This window comes from Setaria viridis, chromosome 1 (assembly GCF_005286985.2).
Source record: "Setaria viridis chromosome 1, Setaria_viridis_v4.0, whole genome shotgun sequence".
In the NCBI taxonomy this organism is placed as follows: Eukaryota; Viridiplantae; Streptophyta; class Magnoliopsida; order Poales; family Poaceae; genus Setaria; species Setaria viridis.
This window is the reverse complement of record NC_048263.2, coordinates 27,123,219-27,146,037: the sequence shown is the minus strand read 5'-3', so window position 1 is coordinate 27,146,037 and position 22,819 is coordinate 27,123,219. Positions and strand designations below refer to the sequence as shown.

The following is a 22,819-nucleotide window of genomic DNA, read 5'->3' as shown; positions in this document are numbered from 1 at the left end:
ATAGAATTTACTCGATAAACAGAACTTACAAGATCGGCGGAGGTCAAGTTGATGCAGCCCCGCCAACCCGTACGAACTCGTGAAAAAGAAGAAAAAGTGTTGGCGAAGTCGCCTGCTTGAAAGTAAGTACGAGGAAACAGTAGTTTGTTGTATTGAGTTGATGATGATTACAGATCTACAAGGGTGGCTATTTATAGCCCCGTACAAACGACTTCTTATCCGACTAGAACTCTATCCCTAAATTTAAACAGAAAACGAATATTTACAAGTACGATTCGTACTATTTTCACGCGCTTCATGGGCTGACCCCCTCTTCATCTTCATAATCCTTCTTAAGCCCACATCGGCCCAACTATTCCAACCTCCTAATCGGCCGATCACCTCTTTGGCAAGGGGGTAACCGATCAGGACCCACATATCGAGGGCTCAGACTCATTCCGACCCTGGGAACTAAGGTCAGACGAGGTGGAGATCCTCCTTTGGAGGGTCGAGCGCGTCCGATCCCAAACCTCACGGGTCGGGCGAGGCGGAGATCCTCCCTTGGAGGGTCGAGCGCATCCGATCCCAAACCTCAGGTGTCGGACGAGGCGGAGATCCTCCCTTGGAGGGTCGGGCGCGTCCGATCCCAAACATCAGGGGTCGGGCGAGGCGGAGATCCTCCCTTGGAGGGTCGGACGCGTCGATCCCAAACCAGGGGTCGGGCGAGGCGGAACTCCAAGGATCAATCGGCCGATCCTCGTCTGTAGCATCAATTGGCCGATCCTTGACTGTAGCACCAACCAACCGATCCTTGACTGTAGCACCAATCGGCCGATTTCCAATCGTCGCCCTTGTATCTCGCCGCATCTCCCAATTTCTTCCACTTCTAACGCCGATTTTACTCGTGTCAAAATCTGGCGTCAACAGAAACGCCGGTGAGAACTTTCGCCTGGAGCATCCCAACCCCTCGCTGCACACTCACGGCTCAGCACTCCCGGACCACAGTCACAACAGCCCATCCTGGGCGGCGTCGCCGCCGTGCCTCCACGCACCACGCCGTCGTACCTCCACCTCCGGTGTGCTCGCCGCCTAGATGCGCCACCCCTCGACCTCCGCTCCACGCACACAGCCACCGCCGCACCCTCTCGACTGTGCCACCACGGTGCCTCACCGTATCGTCGGCGCACCCGCAGCTGTTGTCGCGTACGATTGTCACCGCCCACAGCGGCTCGACACATCTCGAGCCGGCACGCAGGTCTCCTCCTCGACGCCGCCGCCATGCTTCCTCATGCCGCGCGTAGACCACCCTCGTCTGCGCCACCGCAACGCCGTCGCCTCCACGCATAGTTCTGGCCTCTAGCTCAACGGATCCGGCCGCTGGAGCTCCGGATCCGCCATCTCGGCAAGCTGACACTGCCGCAACCATCAGCGTCACCCATGCAGTCGCCCTCCAAGCTGGCGGTTGCGCCCCAAAGCCACCCCCGCGCGGCCACCTTTGTCCATCGCCGCTCCTCTACCGCGGTCGCACGCCGCCACCGGGAGGTGACGCATGGCCCAAGTTGGCAGAGACGCGCGTTGGCTGCGGGCTCGCCAAATCCGCCCCGGGCCTCGCCGGCATCGGCCTCCAGGGCCGCGGATCTACGCCGGCGCGCCGCCGCCACCGAGGGCCGCCACCGTGGTGCCCGAGCTCACCCAACGGGGCCCATCGTGTGCCCACCAGATCCACCCTCATCGTTGCCGGATCCGGCCGTCAAGGCCACGGAAGCGCGCTCCGCCAGCCGGGGACGAGCGCGCCGCCACCTGGAGAAGGAAGGTTGCCGCGCGCAGCCCCTGTCTAGAGCACGCGATCAACTCGATGAGAGACCCCCCCTCACCATCCCAAGGAGCCGCGCGGGCTTCTGACGGTTCCCTCCGGCGACGGTGAGGGAGACAGGGAGGGAGGTGGCTAGCGGCAGTGAGGGGTGGTCGCCCCCAGGGGGAGGGGACACTGGGGCACACTACCGACTAGTGTGTGTCCTCGCTGGATTTTCCTTTATTAGTTTCACTAGACTCAAATGATCCCAACACAGACCCTGATCCAACCTCATCGGAGGGATCAACATGCAACGAGGAGCAGTGTGTGAAAATGGAAAGAAAAAAACTGTTCACTCATACTTTGGCTTTATGGAAAACAAAACAAACCTCTTAAAAGTGAAAAAACAGATTATTTTATAACAAATACTGAAATAAGCTTTGATTGATTCTAGCCCATAAATAGCATCTCCTTTTTTCTTTCGATGAGCCGAAGCATCTTCTCCTTTCTGAAAGTCTAAACGGATAAAATAAATAAATACATTGATGAACTATCGTACGTTAACATGAATTATTGCCCGGCACTGCACAAGAAATGCGGCGACCACAAGCCATAATCATACGCCCCATTCGTAACAACTGTAAGCAGCCACACCAGGAGGGGAGACAAAAGTGGAAGACAGCAGCAGAAAGTGAAGAACGAGACTTAACAAATAATTCCCACAGAGGGAGAAAATAATTCTAAAGCACAAAGAAGAAGCGATGACGAAAGGCGTGGTAAACAACAGCAAAGGAGATCGATCGACCAAACCGGGAATCAAACCGAACGAGATAAAAAAAGAATTGGATGGAAAAAAAAAGTAGCAATAGCGGTAATCATTCGATCTTGAATTCTTGATCCGAGGAGAAAGAAAGGGTGAGAGAGAAATGGCTAGTTCAGGCCTTGCAGTTGCAGGTCCACCACCACCACCCCGCGCCGCCCGGCCGGCGCGCTGCGGGCATTTGTTTAAGGGATTCTCTTCCGCGCGGCCGGCTGGGTGTGGCTGCCGCGCCACGCCCCGCGCACATCGCGCTGCCCCTGCCCTGCCCAGCTCTGCTGCCGCTGCGTGCGCATCACTGGAAAGATGGGCCTGTGGGGACGGGCTCCCCTCCTTCCCTGCGCCATGAATGAAATGATGCGCCTTACTCTTTCTTCTTCCCTCCATCTGGCTCGGCTCGCCTCCTCCTACCCTTCCTCTCCGCCTCCTCTGTCCATGCCCCGGCTGCTGGCCTCCTGCTTCTTGCTTACGGACTAGGAGTTCTTGGTTAGCGAGCAGCACCGGCGGCGGCGGCGGCGATGGCGAAGGAGATGGAGTACTACGACGCGCTCGGCGTCTGCCCCGCCGCGTCTGACGACGAGATCCGCAAGGCCTACTACATCAAGGTCCTTCTATCTTGCTCGTGTGCTGCTGCTGCTGCTGTTCAGCTTCTCCCCGAACAAAAGCAGCAAACGCCTTTTTGGTTCCTGCTTGTTTTGGGAATTATTCTCAAGTGTTCAGGTTCCCTTTTCTGTGTTCAGGCGAGGCAGGTGCATCCGGACAAGAATCCCAACGACCCGCAGGCGGCCGAGAAGTTCCAGGTTCTCACTGCAACTTGATTCAGTCCATATTCTTTGCTGGATGGCGACTTGATTTAGCGGAGTGAATGTGTCGTGTGCTGACAAGCTGAGATTTTTCCCTCTGTCTGGATGATTTCCAGGCTCTTGGAGAGGCCTACCAGGTTCTGAGTGACCCTCTGCAGAGGAAGGCCTATGACGGCTACGGCAAGAACAGCATATCCAGGTAGGTACTAGGTACCCAGTTGACATTTGATATTTTCCAAAAATAAAATTTGAAAATGAGAGGATGGTATAACTCAGCAGCAATTGGAACTTCAGAACTCTGAGAGTTGAGTAAGTGGAGCTAGTGTCTCCAGAGTGGCCATACAGTGGATCGATCTTGATTGTTGAATATTTCAGGGACAACATACTGGATGGCACTGTTGTTTTCACCCTCCTTTTTGGGAGCGAGCTGTTCGAGGACTACGTTGGCCATCTTGCAATGGCAACAATGGCTTCCACTGAGATGACAAGCGACAACGACAACCCTGAAAAGCTTCAGGACAGGCTCAGGGTTAGTTGACTATCTGTACTGATGGTATTGTAGCACTTCATATTTTGGTGCAGTGCTCTTGGTTTCACTCTATTTTATTGTGATCAAGAACGTGCAAAGGGAAAGAGAGGAAAAGCTAGCTAGATTCCTCAAGGAATTCCTCTCGCAATATGTTCGTGGCGACAAAGAAGGATTTGCTAATCGTGCAGAAGCTGAGGCAAAGAGGCTCTCCACCACTTGTCAGTATTCTGATCCTATCAAACTATTTATATTTTTATGTTCTCTCACATTCAACTCACTGTGAAATGTCCATTTGCAGCATCTGGGCTGGATATTCTTCGCACCATTGGATACGTCTATTCTCGACAAGCAGCAAAGGAGCTTGGCAAGAAGGCCATGTACCTAGGAGTGCCATTCGTGGCCGAGTGGGTCAGGAACAAGGGCCACCTATGGAAGTCACAGATCACAGCAGCAAAAGGTGAAAAACTTTTTTCGCGTAGCAGGTTGTGCTCCGATGATTAAAATTGCTGACTGATGAGGGGGCAAAAGGAGAAATGCAGGAGCTCTGCAGCTGTTGCAGTTGCAAGAGGAGGCCTGCCGGCAGAGTAGCAAGGATGGCATTGCCACGGAGCAGGATGTTGACTTGCAGATGAGGATGAACAAGGATCTGATGATGAGCTCACTGTGGAAGCTGAATGTTGTGGACATTGAAATGACTCTGCTGCATGTTTGTGAAATGGTATGTGTCTTGAGGTATCTGATAACACACAGTATGAGAAGTAGTGCCTACAGCTGTCTGTACTATGAATAGTCTTTTATTTTATCTGTTGAAATTGTTCGCATATCAAGCTTATGTGATTTGACAAGGTATTTATTTAGGTGCTTTACGAGAACAATGTCAAGAAAGAGGATCTGAAGGCCCGAGCAACGGCCTTAAAAATTCTTGGGAAAATATTTCAGGTACACCAGTTTCCCTTTCCTTAATGCAATTTATATGGAGATGTGCTGCATCTAGAGTTGAACCAGTGAAACTGACATTTACAAATTCAATGTTTGATCAAATGGAACATGAGTAGAGGGAAAAGGAGGCATTACCAGCGCCAGGGCCAGGGCCGTCAGGGCCATCAAAACGAACAGTTCTTGATGATGACAGCAGTTCAGATGACAGTTCAGATGATGACATAGCTCGGACGGTGCCATATCGAACTCCTGCGTTTACTCAGGAAATTGTTCAATAACCATGCATATTTGTTGTATATCACTGATTTATGTATTGCGATCTTCAGTAAGTAATCGGTACATTTGTGGTGCAGGGAATCGGAAGGCTGTTCAGATGCTTGTGCAACCCAGCTTATGATGTTGACGATGATTTTGAACCCCGCAAATGAGTGCTAAAGAAGCAGACACCAATAGATGTTTCAACGGTTCATGACTTTTGTCAAGTATATGATTCAGAACAATGTGAATCGGATTATACGTTGCCATCCTTTATCTTAAGGATACACATGTAGATGCTACTTCAGCACTGTTGAGCACAATGACAGTTCAGATTTCAGGGATCCCCTTTTCTCTCCCATGAACAATAGCTCTTCTTCCTTCCCCCTTTTTTGAAATAGATTCAGCAGCATTGTGTTGTGCTTATGTAATTGGTTGTTCTTGATGTTGAAAAAAAAAGGAAAAGGACAAGGTTTTGTAAAGAAACCATTTTCTGATCCTAAATGATATGGTAAATTCAGGTATCAGCATTTAATCCTGTTGCCGGCGCATCGTATTCTCCATGCAAACATTTTGCAACTTCATATCGGCAGTCACGTCTGCCATTTGCAGAAGATAGTGGCTTGTTCTCTGTAGTTTTTACTGAATTTTTTTAGAATTAGATAATGTTGGCTTAACTGCTCCCTTCAAACATGGATGACAATGGAAGTCATGCAGAATTGCAGAGAGCCAAATGCTGAAATGTTCAGCTAGCTGAGAGGTTGACCAATCAGATACAGGTTGAACAGGTTACAGGATGTCTGATGCAAAACGATGCAGATCAGATGATCAGGTAGCCCAATGCACCGATGCACCTCAACAAGCAGTCTGCATTGCACAGAACCACCAGTCTGGTAGAGGCTCCTTATGAACTCTACAACCACAGCTGCTACATGCCACATACAGTTGCTCTCCCCCTGTCCCACTACTCTAGTCCTCAGTTCATCTCTACACCAAATTACACAATTGGAGCCGGAATCAGTTTGATCAGGCTCGGAGCTTGGCGAAGAGGTTGCCGAAGGAGAAGAAGCTGGCCCTGGCCAAGCCACCGGAGGCCGGCTCGGGCGCCTTGGCGACGGTGGCGGGGACGCTCTTGGCGCTGAGCATGATGGTCTGGCCGACCCGGCCCCGGAGACCCTCGATGGTCTTCATGTCCACGGGCTGCCCCGAGGGGTTGCGGACGTAGAAGACGTTGGTGGCCTGCCCGCCCACCGTCGTCACGTCGGCGCGCGCCACCGTCAGCCCGTGCTCCCGGAGCACCCTCGTCACGTCCGACAGCAGGCCCACCCGGTCCCTGCCGCACAGCTCCAGCGTGAAGCCCTGTGTGCACGTACGGCGCGTCGCCGGCGTCAGCAACAGACCGAAATGTCGCGGTAGAATCAGACGAGCAGCAGGAAATGCCTCTGAATATTGTGCTGTACCTCGGATACTCGTCTGGAGATGGCCGCTTCGAGGCACCTGATCACCCTCTCGGCTTCGTTTTTCAGGAGCGTCTTGCCGTCCTTGCGACGGATGTACAGCTCCTGGATAAGAACAAGCTCCATGAATCTCCATGGCTGATATGAACACAGCTTCCATGGTGTGTGCAGGACAGGAGCACTGTGGATGGATGTGGATTATTATGTACCTGGATGCCGTAGCTGGCCTCGGACGAGACGGCGGCGTGGAACACGACGTACTGCATGTCAGTGAGCGTGCACACGATGTCGAACAGCAGCTTGGACCGGTCCCGGCACTTGACGTTCACCACCGAGTAGGACTTCTCCTCGCAGTGCTCCACCGTCACCACCGGCCTGTCGCCCTCGCCGGCCGCCAAGGCCGCCGGCGCGGCGTCGCCGTCCACGTCCACGTCGGCGTGCATGAGCTGGTGCAGCCGCCGGTCCACGTGGTGCGGCGCCGACCCGACCGCGAAGTTGGCGAGCGCGCCGCGGCCGTCGTCGCCGCCGCCGCCGCCGCCGCCGTCGCCGTACCCGCGGAGCACGTGCCGCAGCCGGGTCTCGATCTGGGACACGCGGCAGGGGTCGTCGATGGCCAGGCCCGTGGCCACGTCGTTGACGTACACCACGCAGGCCACGCGCATCCGGTGCGTCCACACCTCGGCGGCCAGCACGTTGCACTGGAGATCGGCGAGCACCGCGAAGATCTCCGAGAGGAGGCCCGTCCGGTCGGGGCCCTTGAGCTCGATGGTGGTGTGGTCGCCGATGGAGTGCAGCCCGACCGACCTCCCCGGGGAGTTGCTGCCTTTCGCGCCAAGCAGATTGCTCTCTGGACCTAAAGCCTGACAAAGAAAAAAGTAACAGCTTTCAGTTCATTCTTTCGACTCTGATAACTAAATTTGACGCTGGTAAAGTTAAAATTTTAATACTACAAAAGTATTGTAAGTTTTACCAACCTTCTCAATGTACTTGATGGTCTTGTCATCAGTAATCTTCTGTCCTTGCTTATCCACGACATGAAACACTGCATCAAATAGCAACATGGCAGGAGTATAGCTCGTCAGCCTCTGAACTAAGTGAGCGGCAACAAATTGTATAATAATGGGAGGGAGCATATCTTAGTCTTACCATCCATGAACCATCCGCCATCAGAGGTGATGTATGCCTTGAAGATGTGGAGGTCGAGATCACTCAGGACCTGCAGCACCTCCAGCAGAATGCCATTCTTGTTCATGCTGTCAACCTGAACCACCAAAGGCAAGACGAAAGAGATGAGGCGCGCGCTCTTCTTTGGAACATTGCCCTGTAATCTGTCAGTGGAGCTGAAGAGATAAAAAATGGATCTTACCTTCACCAAGGTGCAGTCACTGCATGTGGTGTTGTCGATGCACACCCTGCAAATTTACCACTCTTGGTTAAGTAATGAAGCAGCAAAGACGAGAACTGAAAGTCTGAAACATTGGACCATAAATCGTGAATTTCTGCAGTTTAGTGTTGAAGTTGAACCTTGGAGGGTTGATGCGCTGGTTGAAGTTCTCGTACTCCGGATCAAAGTAGGGCAGCATCTCCGCGACTCAACGAATCCTTCCACTGAAACAAACAAATATATATGAGTAGCAGTGTCATGCTGCAAATATACAGTAAACTCGATGTCAACCATGTATAATAATCCCTAATCATTAAGAGCAGAGAAGCTTCGGTCCAGTTATTGAACAGGGAATCAATCATGAGTTTCTTACCAAAGAAGACGCAATCATCACGGACGAGAGAACAAACATACCTTTTGCTAGATTTTTATTTTCAGCCTGAGCTTCAGTTAAACGCCAACCCCGAGCTGCAGCACCTCGGATCCCCTGAAAAGCCGTTAGCAGTTGTCCGTAAGTTTCCGCGCAAGGAAATGGAAATCTGATCCAACCAAAAGAAACTGCACCTCTCGCATACCCTGAACTTTGCTAGGAATTCAGACACCGAGAGGAGAGGTGAACACACATAGTATGCGCAAAGTTGCAGAAGAAAAAAAAATACTTGCGTTCCTTCGTCAGACAAGAGGACGCAACCGCGTATCGAACCGATGTCTGCCGGTACTACCAGCTACAACGAAGGCACTCAACTGGATCGTCATCGTAAAAATAAGGCAATGGTGGTTGGATGCTCAAAGAACCCTAGACCTCTATAAGCCATTATTATTGCCCCCATCTTCTCAATGTCTGAATCACCGATCAGCGATCACCTCAGGGAGCGCCGTAGGAAGATCCTGCTCTCGGAACAAATCGAGAGGCGAACAAAGTGAACCAGAGGGCAGCAATCATATATGCGCGCACATGTGGCCGCGAATTGCGATGCTGGATTCAGGCCGACGAATAGCCACACGAAATGGCGCCGGCGCGGAGCGGACGAATTATTGGCGGCCGGAATCCAATCCGGCGAGGAGATGGAACTGCCACTCCGCCGCGCGCTGGCTGGTGGGCTGCCAGCAGTGTGCAATAGAATAGGCACCGAGGAATCGCGAGCCACGTCAGGGTGACTGGGGCGCCGGGGGAAAAAGGAAATGCCTTTGGGGTTGGGCGGGCAAATGACAAGCGCTTTATCTAGCGGCCCCGCGCCCTCACGCCGTCGGATTCCAAAGCAGGCCCTTTTTTTTTTCTTTCCGTGACCAAATTCAATCCTTCTATTCGAATTTTTCGAATAAACAAGGAAGGAGCAGCGAATGCTGGGATGGCCAAACTTGTGTTGTCGACCGTGTATAATGCAGGGGAGAAGCGTCCATTTGTAGCATAGAAATGGAATCAGCTACGTACCCAGTGAGTAGAAGCTAGGGCGACACGAACAGATCGGCCTGGATGACAGCGGCCGGAAGAGGAGCACTCCCTCTCTCGCTTAATATCTGTCGTCGTGGTAAGCGTGCTGTCAAACTTTTTTTTAAATTTGACTATATTTATAAAAAATATTAGAAATATTTATATTTTTATATAAATTTATTATGAAAATAGATTCAACGATGTATCTAATGATATTAATTATGTATCATAAATATTAATATTTTTTTTAATATTTGATTAAAGTTGATTACGTTTGAATTCTTGGGGGAGCGAGAAGGAGGGAGTAGGCAGCGGTACTGCGGTAACAGTGGCCGGTGACAATGCAACCAGGGGGGCTTTTTTACCGTGCACTCGAGGCTTGTCCATTTCTGGTAAAGTGTTGTTGGAACCATTGTCCATTTCTGGTAACTCAACGAAGCGAGCTAGGCACACCGAGGACACAGGTCCGTACAGGAACAGCAGCAGGTTTGGCGCCAGGGGGGGGGGGGGGGGGGGGGGGGGGAGGACACATGGACGACCAGGAGCCAAGAGCTAGGTGGCAACCCAACTGGAAATGGCAGCTAGCAATGGGCACAGGCGCGGCAAAGCCCTCCGGCTTCACAAAAGGCGTGAAGAACTGCAGCCCTGCAGGTGCTGGAGCAGTGCTGCGGCAAGTGAGAAGGGCTAGCAAAGCATGTGCTTGGTTTCAAGATCCATGGGAACGGGTTAGCTCCATCCCACTTTTTTGAATTGGGTTCAACCCATCTCGTGTTTAGTTGAAAGGGATGGATCCAACTTATCTCATGTTTAGTTGAAAAGTTGAGAGGTGTTGATTGGATGTCATTGTAACACCGTTTGTAACTATTGTACGTGGGTCCCACGTATCGTCCACTATAATTTTTTTCCATCCTTCTTCTCCAGTTCTCCCCACCAGCCTCCGCCGCCCCTCCCTCTCTCTCCCCGCGCCAGCCGCTCCCTCCCTCCCCGTGCTGGCTGCCGCTCCTCCCTCTCCGCGCATCGGCTGTCGTCCCCTCCCTTCCTCACCGCGCCGGCCACCGCTGCTCCCTTTCCCCGTGCCATCCGTCGCCCCCTCCCTCCCTCCCCCACGCCGACTCGCCTGCAAGCATGAACGAAGACGAACGGCGTCCATCTGGATCGAGTGCGTCCGCTTGTTTTGAGCGGATGCATTCGACCTACATCCGAGGGGAGGGGTATATTTCCTTCTAGGTTCAACCCAACCCACCTTATTTTTCATCTAAATGCGGATCCACCTAGTTTGACCCTCAACCCAAACACACTCCGGCTTTCGGGGGCGTGAATTCTTTGCGTTCCAAACACAAACAGCAGCCAGGCCTGTCGTGTTTGTAGAGGACGCCGGTGTAGTGTAGTGTGGTGTAGGACTGTAGGTCGCCACGTTTTCTTCACGTGGTCAGCAGCGCCCAGCCTGTCTTCACATCACGTGGATCCTCCCTCGCGTCTGTCTCGCTGCTAGGAAGGACCAGTCCAGGACGCACGAGGCAGAAGAGCACCAGGCGCTGCGACATTTGCGTGCCGGTACCGGCGCTTCCACTCTGGCAGGTGGCAGCGACACCACACGTACGGTGTCCTTGGCGTACGTTACGTGGCTGCTCGCTGCGGCGCCGGCGCGGCGCGGCCGAATGACACCGACAGGCGGGCCCCCAGGCCACGCCGCGCCGTACTGTTTCGTCGCCCACCGAAAGGCTCGCCGCTTTCTGGAGATGCGGCAGGAGAGGCGGGTGAGCCCCGCGGACACCGACGGCTCCAGCCGTCCAGCGTGCGCGGCCGGCCAGGCCCCTGGCTGGCTGCAGTGTTCGACCTTTTTCCTATTTGCCATCAGAGCAATACTTGAGGTATGTAATCCCATATCTCTCTCCCCAGCTAGATTTATATACCACAACAGTGATTATGCAAAGAAACATATGTACTTTAATTAGGTTCAGATCTAGTGTATCTCATTTCTATGGATTGGTTGCAGGAAAATGTAAATGGAAGATGGCACTGAAATCTTTTTGTCTTGGTCTTGTTCTACGTGTCTTCACCATGCCAGCAGATTTTAGAGATAGGAATCTTGATTAAGTTGTTCTTGATGCTCATAGGAAAAACAAAGTGCATGTTCACCATGAATGTTAGAATATATATGTGAAACTGATAGCCATGTATCTGTTAGAAGAGAGATGGGTTGTATTTGTAAGTATACAGTGGATCAACGTATATAATATATATTTTATTTCTAATTTTTCTTTTTTTCCATTTTTAATTTATCGTAGGAGACGCGGTTAGCAAAATGTGTCTTCAATGATCCTCTCACAGGAGACGTGGATCGACAAACATGTCTCCAATGAGGAGGGTCATTGGAGATGCGTTTTGCTAATTCACGTCTTCGTCGTAGAATCACGGATCGGCAAAACGCGTCTTCAATAACCCTATCGTAGAAGACACGGAAAATTGGCGTCTCCTGTGACCTCACATTTCACATTAAAGACGAATTAATCCGCGTCTCGTGGCTTACACAGTGTGCCCCGCCGCCGCCGGATGACGGCCGTCTGATCACATCACAGCCGCGCCAGGGTCTATGCTATGCTAGGCGCTACTGCGTGCTAGCCGCCGCCTACCTCTCTGCGCTGCGCAGGCTGGCCAGGCGTTGGCCTGTAGCTCACCATAAAAATCTGCTGGGCTCGAACAAAAAAAAGAAAAGAAAAACGGGGGTAGAGTAGATTGGTCAACGGCACTCGAACAAAAAACAACGGGGTAGATAGATTGGTCAACGGCAAGTACGAGCATTACTCCGATCCGCTCACGGTTAGCCAGCCATGCTAGTCCTTAATCATCAATCATGACGGGGTACGAGTACTACGCTTCCCGACGGCGACGGGGGAACCTTTCCCCTACGCGTGGGTGGGGCCCGCTCGTCGGCGACATGGAGCGCAGAATGCGCACCGCCGCCAGCTTTCCCAATCCAGCGTGGCTGCGCAGCGCCCCAACAACAAAACATAAACGAAGCGCACAAATCCCCACAGCAAAACACTCCGCCGCCGCGCGAGCGCGACGCACAGCAGGCTACTAGGCGCCTAGGCCGCCGGAATGGCTAACCTCTACCAGTATCTATAATCACCCATCGTTCACAATCCGGTGGTTCCTAATCCGCCGGAGGATCATCGGAATCAAGAGCAGTCAGCAGATGTGGATTAGGGGCGAGGTTGGTGTTACCTCTCTCTTCCTGTGGCGATCGCTTGATGCTCTGCTTGGCTGCCTCCTCCGATCCTGACGGTCCTCGCCGCCGCCGCCGCCGCTGGCTTCCCGTTCCCAGGTGTTGATCTGCTGCTAGCTGCTCCTACATCTCATGGAGGAGGAGTGCAACCTGGGGGTCAGGGCATGCTGGGGGGCAGAGGAGAGGAGGGAGGGAGGGAGCGCCAGGAGATGGAAGAATCAAATCGACAAAAGGAATGGCAAAAGGGAGGGAGATATGGATGAGCAAGCGGGGAGGGAGGGAGGGAGGGAGGGAGGCGCAAATGGGCCTCCTCCCCTAGCTAGTCGTAGCTAGCAAATTGAGACACAGGAGAGAGTCACTCACCAGTCACCAGCAGCAGCAGCTCTCTACATATGCCCGCCACTTGATGCCGCTCTCTACCCTCACCTCCCTCCTCCCCGTAGGAGGATTATATAGGCCCTGTAAATGCTAGGTGCAGGCACACAAAGCACCTCCCCAAGCTCCCTCTTCGTAGGAACGAAACAACCGTTGGTGCGGTGGTGCACGTGGGGTAAAGCTGTAGGCAGCGTGCAACGAGCGATGCCAGAAAATGGTGGCGGATATGATACAACTAAGCATGACGTGGCTGTCATTGACCCTAGCGTCCTGAACCCGCACAATACGATCACATGATTCTCGCATTCTTAACGGTCATAAGAAGCGGTGTAAAATGCTAGCCGCCTCAAGCATGCATGGCCTACCAAGACTCCCATCCTCCTTAGAGGAAAGAAACAACCGTTGGCGCGGTGTTGCACGCGGGATAAAGCTGTAGGTAGCGTGCGACAAGTGATTGCCAAAAAATATTGGCGGATATGGTACAACTAAGCATGATGTGGTTGTCATCAACCCTAAGCATCCCAAATACGAAAGATATAGCCACACGGTCCTCTTGTTTGTAAAAAAAATAATAAGAAATGACGTGCATGCTTTAATGGTAGGTCTTTTTGTCTTTGAGAATCATATAGGCAGGTCCTAAAAATGCTAGGCACATGCACGCACGCCCCTCACCAAATCTTGGATGATGCTCTCCTCCCTTCGGATGAAAGAAACAACCATTGTCGTGGTGTTGCGCGATGACAAAGTTATAGGTAGCGTGCGACAAGCGATGCTAGCTAATCACGACATCCATGCATGGTACATAAGTTGGTATATGGTACAACTAATCATGATGTGGTTAACACCGATCCTGGCATCCCAAAACCGCATTCGTGTAGGCATACATGCTCGGATGGCATTCTCACCCATTTAGAGGAAAGTATCGGTAACATGCGACAAGTAGCACCATATTGCTAAGTAATCACGCCGTGCCACCCGCGGTATGGCGTTGATAGATGGTACAACTAAGCAAGACGTGGTTGTCATCTTGATATCCCAATTGTAAGATATACACATTCCTCACAAAATAGCAACAAGAAATATCTTATATGTATAGCTGGAATGAGCGTGTGAACAAGTGATGTTTTGCACATATACAACGTATATCGTAAGAAGATCTCCTACAAAAACACATCATTTGTGATTACATGACAAGCTAGACACATAGTTATTTTTTCCAAGTAATTTGCCAACTAAAGCCGTGATATTTTTTTTTCTCTTTTGCTCTATCTATCACACAAAGAAAATTCCTAAAGTTTTAAGTTTGTCCTGATAGTTTTCATGTATTTGGTGAAATTAAAATTTTTTAATTAAATATAAGTGTGCTCAAGATTACTTCATTTATTATCTTGGTATTATTTAGGATTTTTATGTTCTATAGGCAATGGTTCTAATCAAACTGGTTTTAATCAAATATAAACTGAATGCAAAATTTCATGGTAGATGCATATAAACCGCTTTAGAATTTGTCCCATGCAGCCGTGCTCCATGGGTTCTTTCCCCAACCTCCTAGTGGGACTGACATGTGGTTTCTTTCCGCAACGAACATCGCCATCCTAGTTCAACTTATGCATATGGCGTCACGATGTAGTGACTAAAATACATGGATGGCACACAAAAGAAAAAACATGCTAGAAAATTTACCCTTTTTTCGCAATTTTGAGCTAGTGCTCCTGTCACTATTAGCCGAGTAGCATCTCTGAAAACAACACAGAGTATGTATTCTATTAGCTGTGTTGCGTCGCAAAAGAAAAATGTATGGACGCAATAGACTTGGATTATTCCATGGCTGACATAGGGCAAGATCCATGAGAGAACGATTCCCTGAGAATGATTTCGAGTCAACTTTATTTGTGCCCTAGTTTTTTTTCTCAAAAAGAAAATAAAGGTTGTGATGTGCATATGTCCCAGCTGATACAGGAACAGTAGTGAAAGAACAAACTTGGCGCTGGCGCTGGCGCTGGCAAGATCATCACAACTTGTGGTGCGATCAGAATCAAACGCAGGGCACAAAGAGAAGCATGAAGGATTTAAGGTCCAGATGTGGATCGATGTGAAGGATTCGGATTCCATCGCCATTCTCCAGTACGTACCACGCGCTCCGGTGCCCTGGATGCATGACCATCCACTTGTACTATTCAGATAAGCTTTATCGATCAGAGATCCTTTTTTTTCTTCCTCCCGATATAAATCTTGCGAACTTATCTGGACAAATGAGACAAGCTATGTTCTCCTGAACACCTTTTTACCAGATACTAGGCTTTCACACTTGTCTTTCTTTTCAAGAACTACTCGTACTTCTCCATGAAAACAAAAGAAGATAGACCTCCTGTTTAGAGCAAAAAATTGTTCAGGCACCGTACTTGAGAGCTTCTTGCAATTGCGAGTCTGTTTTCTCCATTGAAATCCTCTCCACGACTGCTGCTGCCGAAGACGTCACAATTCACAATGGTCATCATATGTTCCTTTTGGCTCCGGCAATTGTGTGTCATGCAATGGTACGTGAAAGAGTCTTGACTCCACACATGTCCAATCCTCCGAGGCAAGGCCATTCCACCTATAACACGTAGCTGGTTGCTGCATCGTCAGACTCATTTTACCAAGTACTACGTGTGAGCGAGGTGCCCGGACCTGACCTGTGACCTCGTTGTATTGCTCGAAACCAGGACAAAATGGGGGATGACGATGCAGCACACGAGGCCAAGCCTAGTCCCTGCCTCAGAACGCCACTGAACCTCCTCCTCTCCTTTTCGCCTCCTTGCTCGACCTCCCTCCTTTCCAAGCCATCGCGTCGCCATCGCACACAACACAAAGGGCCCCTCCTCCTCGCCATCACTGGGCCATTGTCTGCCCCCATCTGGAGACTGCAACCCAAACTTGGCATTGCCAAAAACGTTTTCTTGGATGAACTCTGGTTTCTGGTCGAGAATTGCAAGAACATAAGGTATCATTGTTCTACTTCTACCCGCCAAAGAACACCCACTGCAAATGCCTTGCTTGCCTGATGCCCCCTCCCAATGGCCATGGCCGCACCATTGACGTGCGGCAACAGCCAACAGCGGCTCTGATCGGCGAGGAGACGGAGCACAAATAATTGCGCGCGAGGAAGATCAGAAGATTCCTTTTTTTTCGAAACATTGGCAGGAGCACTGCCTTTCATTTAAGAAGAAAGAAGAGTTTGAAGTAGGATTACATAGCGATTACATTGTGAAAATGAGTTCTCAACCACACTAACTGCACTAGTGAAAACAGAAGGAAACTACAAAGCAAGAAGTTCTTCTCTAATAAAAGGGGTTCCACATGCCTTCCTTCGAATGAAAACATCATTTTGAATGAGTCCCAACACTTGATCCGGCCTGAGCACTGACTTATCAAAAATCCTTCAATTTCTCTCCTTCCAAATATGCCATATGGTGTACATGATGATAGCTGCCACCGATCTTCTCTTCTTTCCTTTCATGTCCTTCAGAATGCCTCGCCACCATTGATGAATATCCATACCATCTCCTGTGTTTGTGAAAGAAGTGAGACCCACCCAATTGGATACCAGAAACCATATCTCTTTTGCAAAACAGCAATGTAAGGCCATGTGTATAGCTGTTTCAGGAGCTTGATCACAAAGAACACATATTTCTGAGCAAGGCCATGTTCTGGCCAACAGTTTGTCTGCAGTAAGGAACTTCTTCTGGATGATTAACCATGCAAAGAATTTGATCTTGCCCTCAGCATGAGCCTTCCAAATCTGTATATCTGGCATGTTTGAATATGTACCTACTAGTTGTGCTTCATATGCAGACTTTGACGTATAGTCTCCACTTGCTGTCCATCTCCATGTTATGATGTCTTGTTGGTTGCTTAGCTGAACTTGTTGCACTAGATCCCAAAGTACCACAAACTCAACCATTTGATCAGAAGAATTCATGCGCCATAGGCCTCTTGTCCAGCTATAGTTTGTAAGCTCCTCCTGCACTGTGCTGTTTTTTCTCCAAGCAAGTTTGTATAAAGAAGGAGCAATGTCCATTGGGGCTTTCCCTTGCAGCCAGGAGCATTGCCAGAATTTTGCAGTGTTTCCATTCTCAACCATCACCACTATGCTAGCTCTGAATAGTTGACGATCCGTGGCATCACAAGGAATGTCAGTTCCTACCCAAGGCCTTTCCTGATCTCTCCATTCGTACCAGAGCCACCTCAATCTTAGAGCTCGACCAAAAAGCTCCAAATCAAGTATACCAGGACCCCCCAACTGTTTTGGCAGCAAGACTTTCTTCCATTTGATTCCTACTCGCCTTCGATTCGATCATGAACGCACGCTGATCGATCCGCCGTTTGTTTGGCCACTAGGTGATTAGCTGTTTGCGGGCCTGCACAACAGTTCAGTCAGACTCCATATGCTACATGCCGGGACAAAGTGCAGGGGGCGTCATGTTCTTGCTGAAGATCATTCAGTGCGTGCACACGGACATTGTAACGCATGCGTCAAATCTCGCCATGTCTCTGATGAAATGAACTTGCATCGAGAAAGTCTCTGCTCCAGCTTCAGAGACTGTGGGGAGCCATTGATAGTGGATGACTGGATGGCCCCTTTCCATGCTTCAAGGCCCAGGGCCAGACAGCAGCGTTCAATCGATGGAGGACTTGCTGCTGGCCGAGGGGGCCAATGGCGTCATGACCAATCATTGCCCCGAAAGGAGTGGCCACCATTCAGGTGCTTCCAAAAGTTTCTTGGATTCAGAGAATACCTTACCGGGATGCTCTAGGGTGTTTGGATATTAGATGCTAAACTTTAGCAGTGTCACATCGGATATTCGGATGCTAATTAGGAGGACTACAAAATGAGCTAATTATAAAACTAATTGCAGAACCCTGTGCTAATTCACGAGACGAATCTATTAAGCCTAATTAATCCATCATTAGTAAATGGTTACTTTAGCATCACATTGCTAAATCATGGACTAATTAGGCTTAATAAATTCGTCTCGTGAATTAGACACCATCTGTGCAATTAGTTTTGTAATTAGCCTATGTTTAATACTTCTAATTAGCATCAAACATCCAATGTGACAGGTGCTAAACTTTAGTGGGTGTATCCGAACATCCTCTACTATTTTCTTTGCTCGTCTTTTAAGACGAGGATAGCAGTATCCTTCTTGTTTGATTGCTTGTGTTGCTATGTGAGTGATAGGAGAGAGAGAGACGTACAAGGAGAACTAGTTCACACTATGTTCCAGACCATCTGAGCACGCGGTAGTTTAGGAAGGTATTGGGAATTTTGGATTGAGCTTGCACAAACTTTATTGTGTTGTTTTGAAAGATGGCACATGTGTGTCAGCCTACATGCTTTTTGTAGTTACACAAATTATGTATGCGCACGCGTGAGTCTATGAGCATTTTTCGTCTATACTATGTTTTGAAAAAAAAAGTATCTTTCAACGTGCAGAGATGTGTGTCATTTTGGAACTCTCACCTAGTATCTCGGAAGCACGTCTGCCACTTAACTTTGGCCTTCCAAACTAAAAGATCCGAAATGACCATGTTGCGAAAATTTATGGTACATCTCAATATCTCATTATCTCGGTGACAATTTTGGCCCAGAGGAAGCAGGGCCCACGAGCAGTCCGGCCCAGATGTACGAATTTTGCAGATGACACCCTGGACCTTTCAAACTAATCAGAAACCACTCCTCTGCCCTCTGCTCCTCTCCCCCCTCCCCACCAAAACCCTACGCCTTCCCTTGCCGGCGGCAATCTCCGGCGGCAGAGGCAATGAACCCGGAGATTCTCCGGCGAGGGGTGCACTCCAGTCCTAACCCATCTCCTGGCGCTTTGTTCCAAGGTGATCTTTCCTACCTCTAACGCTTCCCTGTCTCCCGCGTAACAGCCCGCAGCCCGCTTCGTTCCGTGCCGCGTGATTTTGGATGGCGATCTGTGCTCGCAGCGTGTGGAACTCGTGATCTTGTTTTGCGATTGAGGTGGTAGTTTTATGCTGGATTTTGATTTTTTGGGGCCCTAGGGTTTAGCTTGGGAAGGTAGCATGTAGTGAATGCAACAAGGGACTGAAACGCTGAAATTGCATTGGGGCTTCCATTGGTGATCTGTCACAATGGTGGTTTCATTTTTGGGGCAAAAATCTTTTAGTAGGTTAGGTACTTAGGTTGAAGTTGAACCTAAGAGAACTCAAAACCTCTTAACTGCACAAAAAGGGGATCGGCGATCAGTGAAGCAGCAGACCGGGTCAATGAAAATCTTTCTGATCTTGTTTGTCCAAAATGGATGGCACTATTCATGTCACGAATTTATCGTGAGAGCAATCGACAATTGCTATAAGTCTATTGTAAGATGTCTAACCAGGGAATAGCCGAATAGGGGGGAAATCAATTGGTGTAATGGGCTTAATTGAGCCCTATGCAGGAAGTAGCCCAAAGCTTCATTCATCATATAGTGAAGGGTTGCAAACTAGCAATGTCAAAATTAAACTTGGTTTAGGGCTTCCTACAAAGCCAGACAAGTGGGCAAAGGACGGTGGTTGCAACCAAGAGTATGGCGACTGCTTGATGGGCTGTTGATTTGATTGCTTGAATGGAGCTTTTCTTTGAGCACAGTTTCAATCATGACATACTGAATGGACCACTTATTATGTGCACGTAACAGTGTAGTATTTAATGTGGCGTTAAATCTCAATGATTGGTGATGGAGGTGACCAATTGAAAGATAACCATGTGCATCGTAGAACTCTACCGTATTTTTCTCCAAGGTTATATTATGGTTGATGAAATGGGCTAAGCTCAGCTCTGCTTAAAAAAAATGATACATAGAACTTCATCATACATGCTTTAAGGTTACATATACAAGTTTTACATGTTCCCTCAGTTTAATACAAACAGAATTAGCTAGTACACTGCTTGGGATGGACTTTGGAGCACAAGAGAGGCTGTATTTATCTGTAGCATGACAAATATACAAAACTAACTGTTCAGAACTCTGAATGCTTCCAACTGCTGCTAATATTTTCTGTTTAAATCCTACGTTGATCAGCATGACAGGATTGAAGTGAACTTTGCCACACCATGCATATCATAGGCACAATTAGTGCCTAGGGAAAGTAGTAAATGCACTGATGTGGTCCAGTTGGAAACTGCATCCACATACGATTAGATAATGTTATGTCACCATCGTAGGCACATCATCTGTACTTTTTGACAATTACAGGGATTTAACTCATTTCTGGATTGGATTTGCATGTTGTCTATTTTCAGCATGTGTAAACTGTAAAGAAAGTAGACAGATGGCTCGCAGAAGCTTCCTAGCTATATAAAGCCCATTTCTTTTTGACAATTACGAGTTTTGGTATTTTTCTCCATATACAGTCCATTTCAATAAAGCCCTTTTTAAGTGTCCCTTTGCATGGATATACTGTTAATTATGCAATACATTTCATAAATCAGCTGCAGTTAGGTAAGTTCAATCATAAAGTTCGTCTATCGCAATGATTTCCCTCTCAAATGTCGACTGCTAAGTCCAACAACGTGGAATTCAAGGGAGATGTTAGGAGGGTACCTAAGCTTTGATACTTGTTGCACAACAAACAGCACTGCATGCCTTCAAACTGCTAACCAAGGATCTGTGTGTGGTCCCATGAATGAGCGTCTGGGTCTTTGGGCTACTAAAGTATCTAGCCCAACAATATATAGGAGCAGGAACAAAGTGATGCTCGAGCTATGCCTCAAAAGCTATCCCAGTGCGTGAGTACTGTACTCCCTCCTATTTATAACTTGTACTCTTTTTTTCTTCTTCTTGAAAGACCTATACCTTGTACCCTTACAGAACCAATATGGGATTGTCCCAACTCTCACCAACTATGACAAGGTAAATGGAGTACAGACATAACAAGTAAAGCTAATAAGTGAGTTAATAAGATGTATAATTTCAGAAGTTGTTAACTTTTGAAATGACGTCAGGGGCCCTACTTGGGAGTTAGGCATGTGTCCTCTTCAAAGTGTGGGGTAAATGATGTTAATATGGGGCATCATATCATATAGGGGTAAAGTACTCTATACTGGCATATACAAAGGAAGTACAATGTGTTATCAGTCGACGTACCTTTAGTCATGCCAATTTGGGTTGCAGGTTCAACTGCTTATCAGGCTGTAGCTAAAAGGTGATCTTACTGGTTAAGGATATGGATTGGGGTTTTAAGATTTAAAGTCACGAATTTAACTTAGTACTTATTGTTACCCTGGCAAATGCATTTTTCATGTAAAGATGTAAAAAAGTTCTCTCAGGAGTCAGGATTCATGAATATTGCTACTTAATTATTATCCGGATATAATTCTTTCAAACAGGAAGAATATTGGAAAAATCTCTTAACTGAAAATAGTGAACTAACATAATGTTGCTCTCCTATAGGATTTCTGAAGCACTAAGTCTATGGCATCATCTCCAACCCTCTTACAAGAGATCCTATTGTCACAGTTCTTTGTCTACTAATGGATGTCTACGAAATTTCAGGCGGTGTTTGCTCTGCCTCTGCAAATTATACTTGGTATAATTGGTATGGTCAGTTCTAAGCTCTTACCACTGCATTGATGCTTTTATATTTGCAGTTGGATACTCTTTTTCTCCACATGATAGAAAAACTAGCAAGCTGCACATCTAAGATAGGATGTTGTATAAGAGTAGAATTAAATTCCTTTAAGATATGATCACTTTTATGGGTCTTTTTTAATTGAGAAAGTAGATATGGTACGTATATGTTGCTGATGCATATATCGAGATTGAGGTTATTGTAAATGCTCTATCTGGTCGAAAATTACCAGAATCTAGGCTCTGCTTTCAGCTAAAATTCTGTTACATTCGTTTTAAAAAAAGTCTATTACATTCTTAAAGAAAAAAATCATGACAGAACAATCACAATGATAGCAGATATAGACCACTACCATAGCTATAATTAAACTTTTGTTATTTTTCTGAAGTGTCCCCCATTCGCTTATATATGTCAAACCTTTAACATTCATGTTTGTTATGTCAGAGAAAATAGGACAATAGAACATGCATCTTAAATCATGAAGATGCGAATTAACAACTTCAACCAGTATAAGCTTTAGTAACAGAGAGGAAATTGTCCTCATGTTTCTGACACCACTGACTTGGTGTGAAATTAATTCCTTATTAATTGTGATCTGTCAGACTGACATTTGTGGGTTAAACCCCATGTCAGCTAGACACCTTATATATAGGGCTATATGAAATTATCCAGCTGCTTACAAGGTACAAGCAAGAAAGTTCTAGATCTTTTTTAAATACATTTGGGTAATAGACACCATGGGTTTACTGCGTAGTGACTCTCCCACAATGAGTGATCTAAAGACATCCATTAGGCGATGAGGAACCAATCAGGGCTTTCGACTTCAGTTTGGCAAGTGGGGTGTGTTCATGGATGTACTGCGTACTACTTCCCACACGCAAGCTTGCCTTGTGACCACGTAGATGTAAACAATCATATGACCTTGAAAGCTTATCTTATTGATGGCCGAGATTGACATATTCTAGCGCATGCTCCACCCACCTCTTTTTCGTGATCTCTGTTAAAATACATATAAGCATCTCGATGTTCCCTTTTTTCTTCGTGGGTGAAACTGAAACACCATTTTTCACATGGATGCAAACATAAGTTTGGGAGAAAGCAACGATCTTCTGGCCATACTTCTACATCAGTCTCCTAACCCGAAAGTAGCAAGCAATGATCCACAGCAAATAAGTCAAAGTAAACCACCAAATGCTTGAGAAAATTAGC

General features: G+C 48.2%; 2 protein-coding genes across 7 annotated transcripts; one reads left to right on the top strand and one right to left on the bottom strand.

The window, feature by feature from the left end:
- The first annotated feature begins 2,759 nt into the window (after window positions 1–2,759).
- LOC117859300 (chaperone protein dnaJ 10) lies at window positions 2,760–5,649 on the top strand. The gene is made up of 10 exons (XM_072293446.1): window positions 2,760–3,193; window positions 3,329–3,388; window positions 3,508–3,590; window positions 3,767–3,920; window positions 4,009–4,138; window positions 4,219–4,377; window positions 4,460–4,638; window positions 4,779–4,859; window positions 4,976–5,123; window positions 5,214–5,649. Exons 1-10 carry the CDS (start codon window positions 3,107–3,109, stop codon window positions 5,285–5,287), a joined length of 1,155 nt encoding a protein of 384 aa, XP_072149547.1. The 5' UTR covers window positions 2,760–3,106; the 3' UTR covers window positions 5,288–5,649.
- A 184-nt stretch (window positions 5,650–5,833) lies between these two features.
- Window positions 5,834–13,134, bottom strand: LOC117859259 (ACT domain-containing protein ACR3). 6 transcript variants are annotated; one of them, XM_034742480.2, is made up of 10 exons: window positions 12,980–13,134; window positions 12,616–12,739; window positions 8,370–8,442; window positions 8,096–8,179; window positions 7,938–7,983; window positions 7,718–7,832; window positions 7,546–7,613; window positions 6,781–7,431; window positions 6,575–6,676; window positions 5,834–6,473 (listed from the first exon to the last, which is right to left on the bottom strand). In XM_034742480.2, exons 4-10 carry the CDS (start codon window positions 8,152–8,154, stop codon window positions 6,141–6,143), a joined length of 1,374 nt encoding a protein of 457 aa, XP_034598371.1. In that variant the 5' UTR covers window positions 8,155–8,179; window positions 8,370–8,442; window positions 12,616–12,739; window positions 12,980–13,134; the 3' UTR covers window positions 5,834–6,140. The 6 variants fall into 6 exon arrangements, with proteins under 6 accessions (XP_034598371.1, XP_034598378.1, XP_034598391.1 ...); XM_034742487.2 differs by having other exon boundaries at window positions 12,616–12,783; window positions 12,980–13,107; XM_034742500.2 differs by lacking the exon at window positions 12,616–12,739 and having other exon boundaries at window positions 12,980–13,045.
- Between the last annotated feature and the right edge of the window lie 9,685 nt (window positions 13,135–22,819).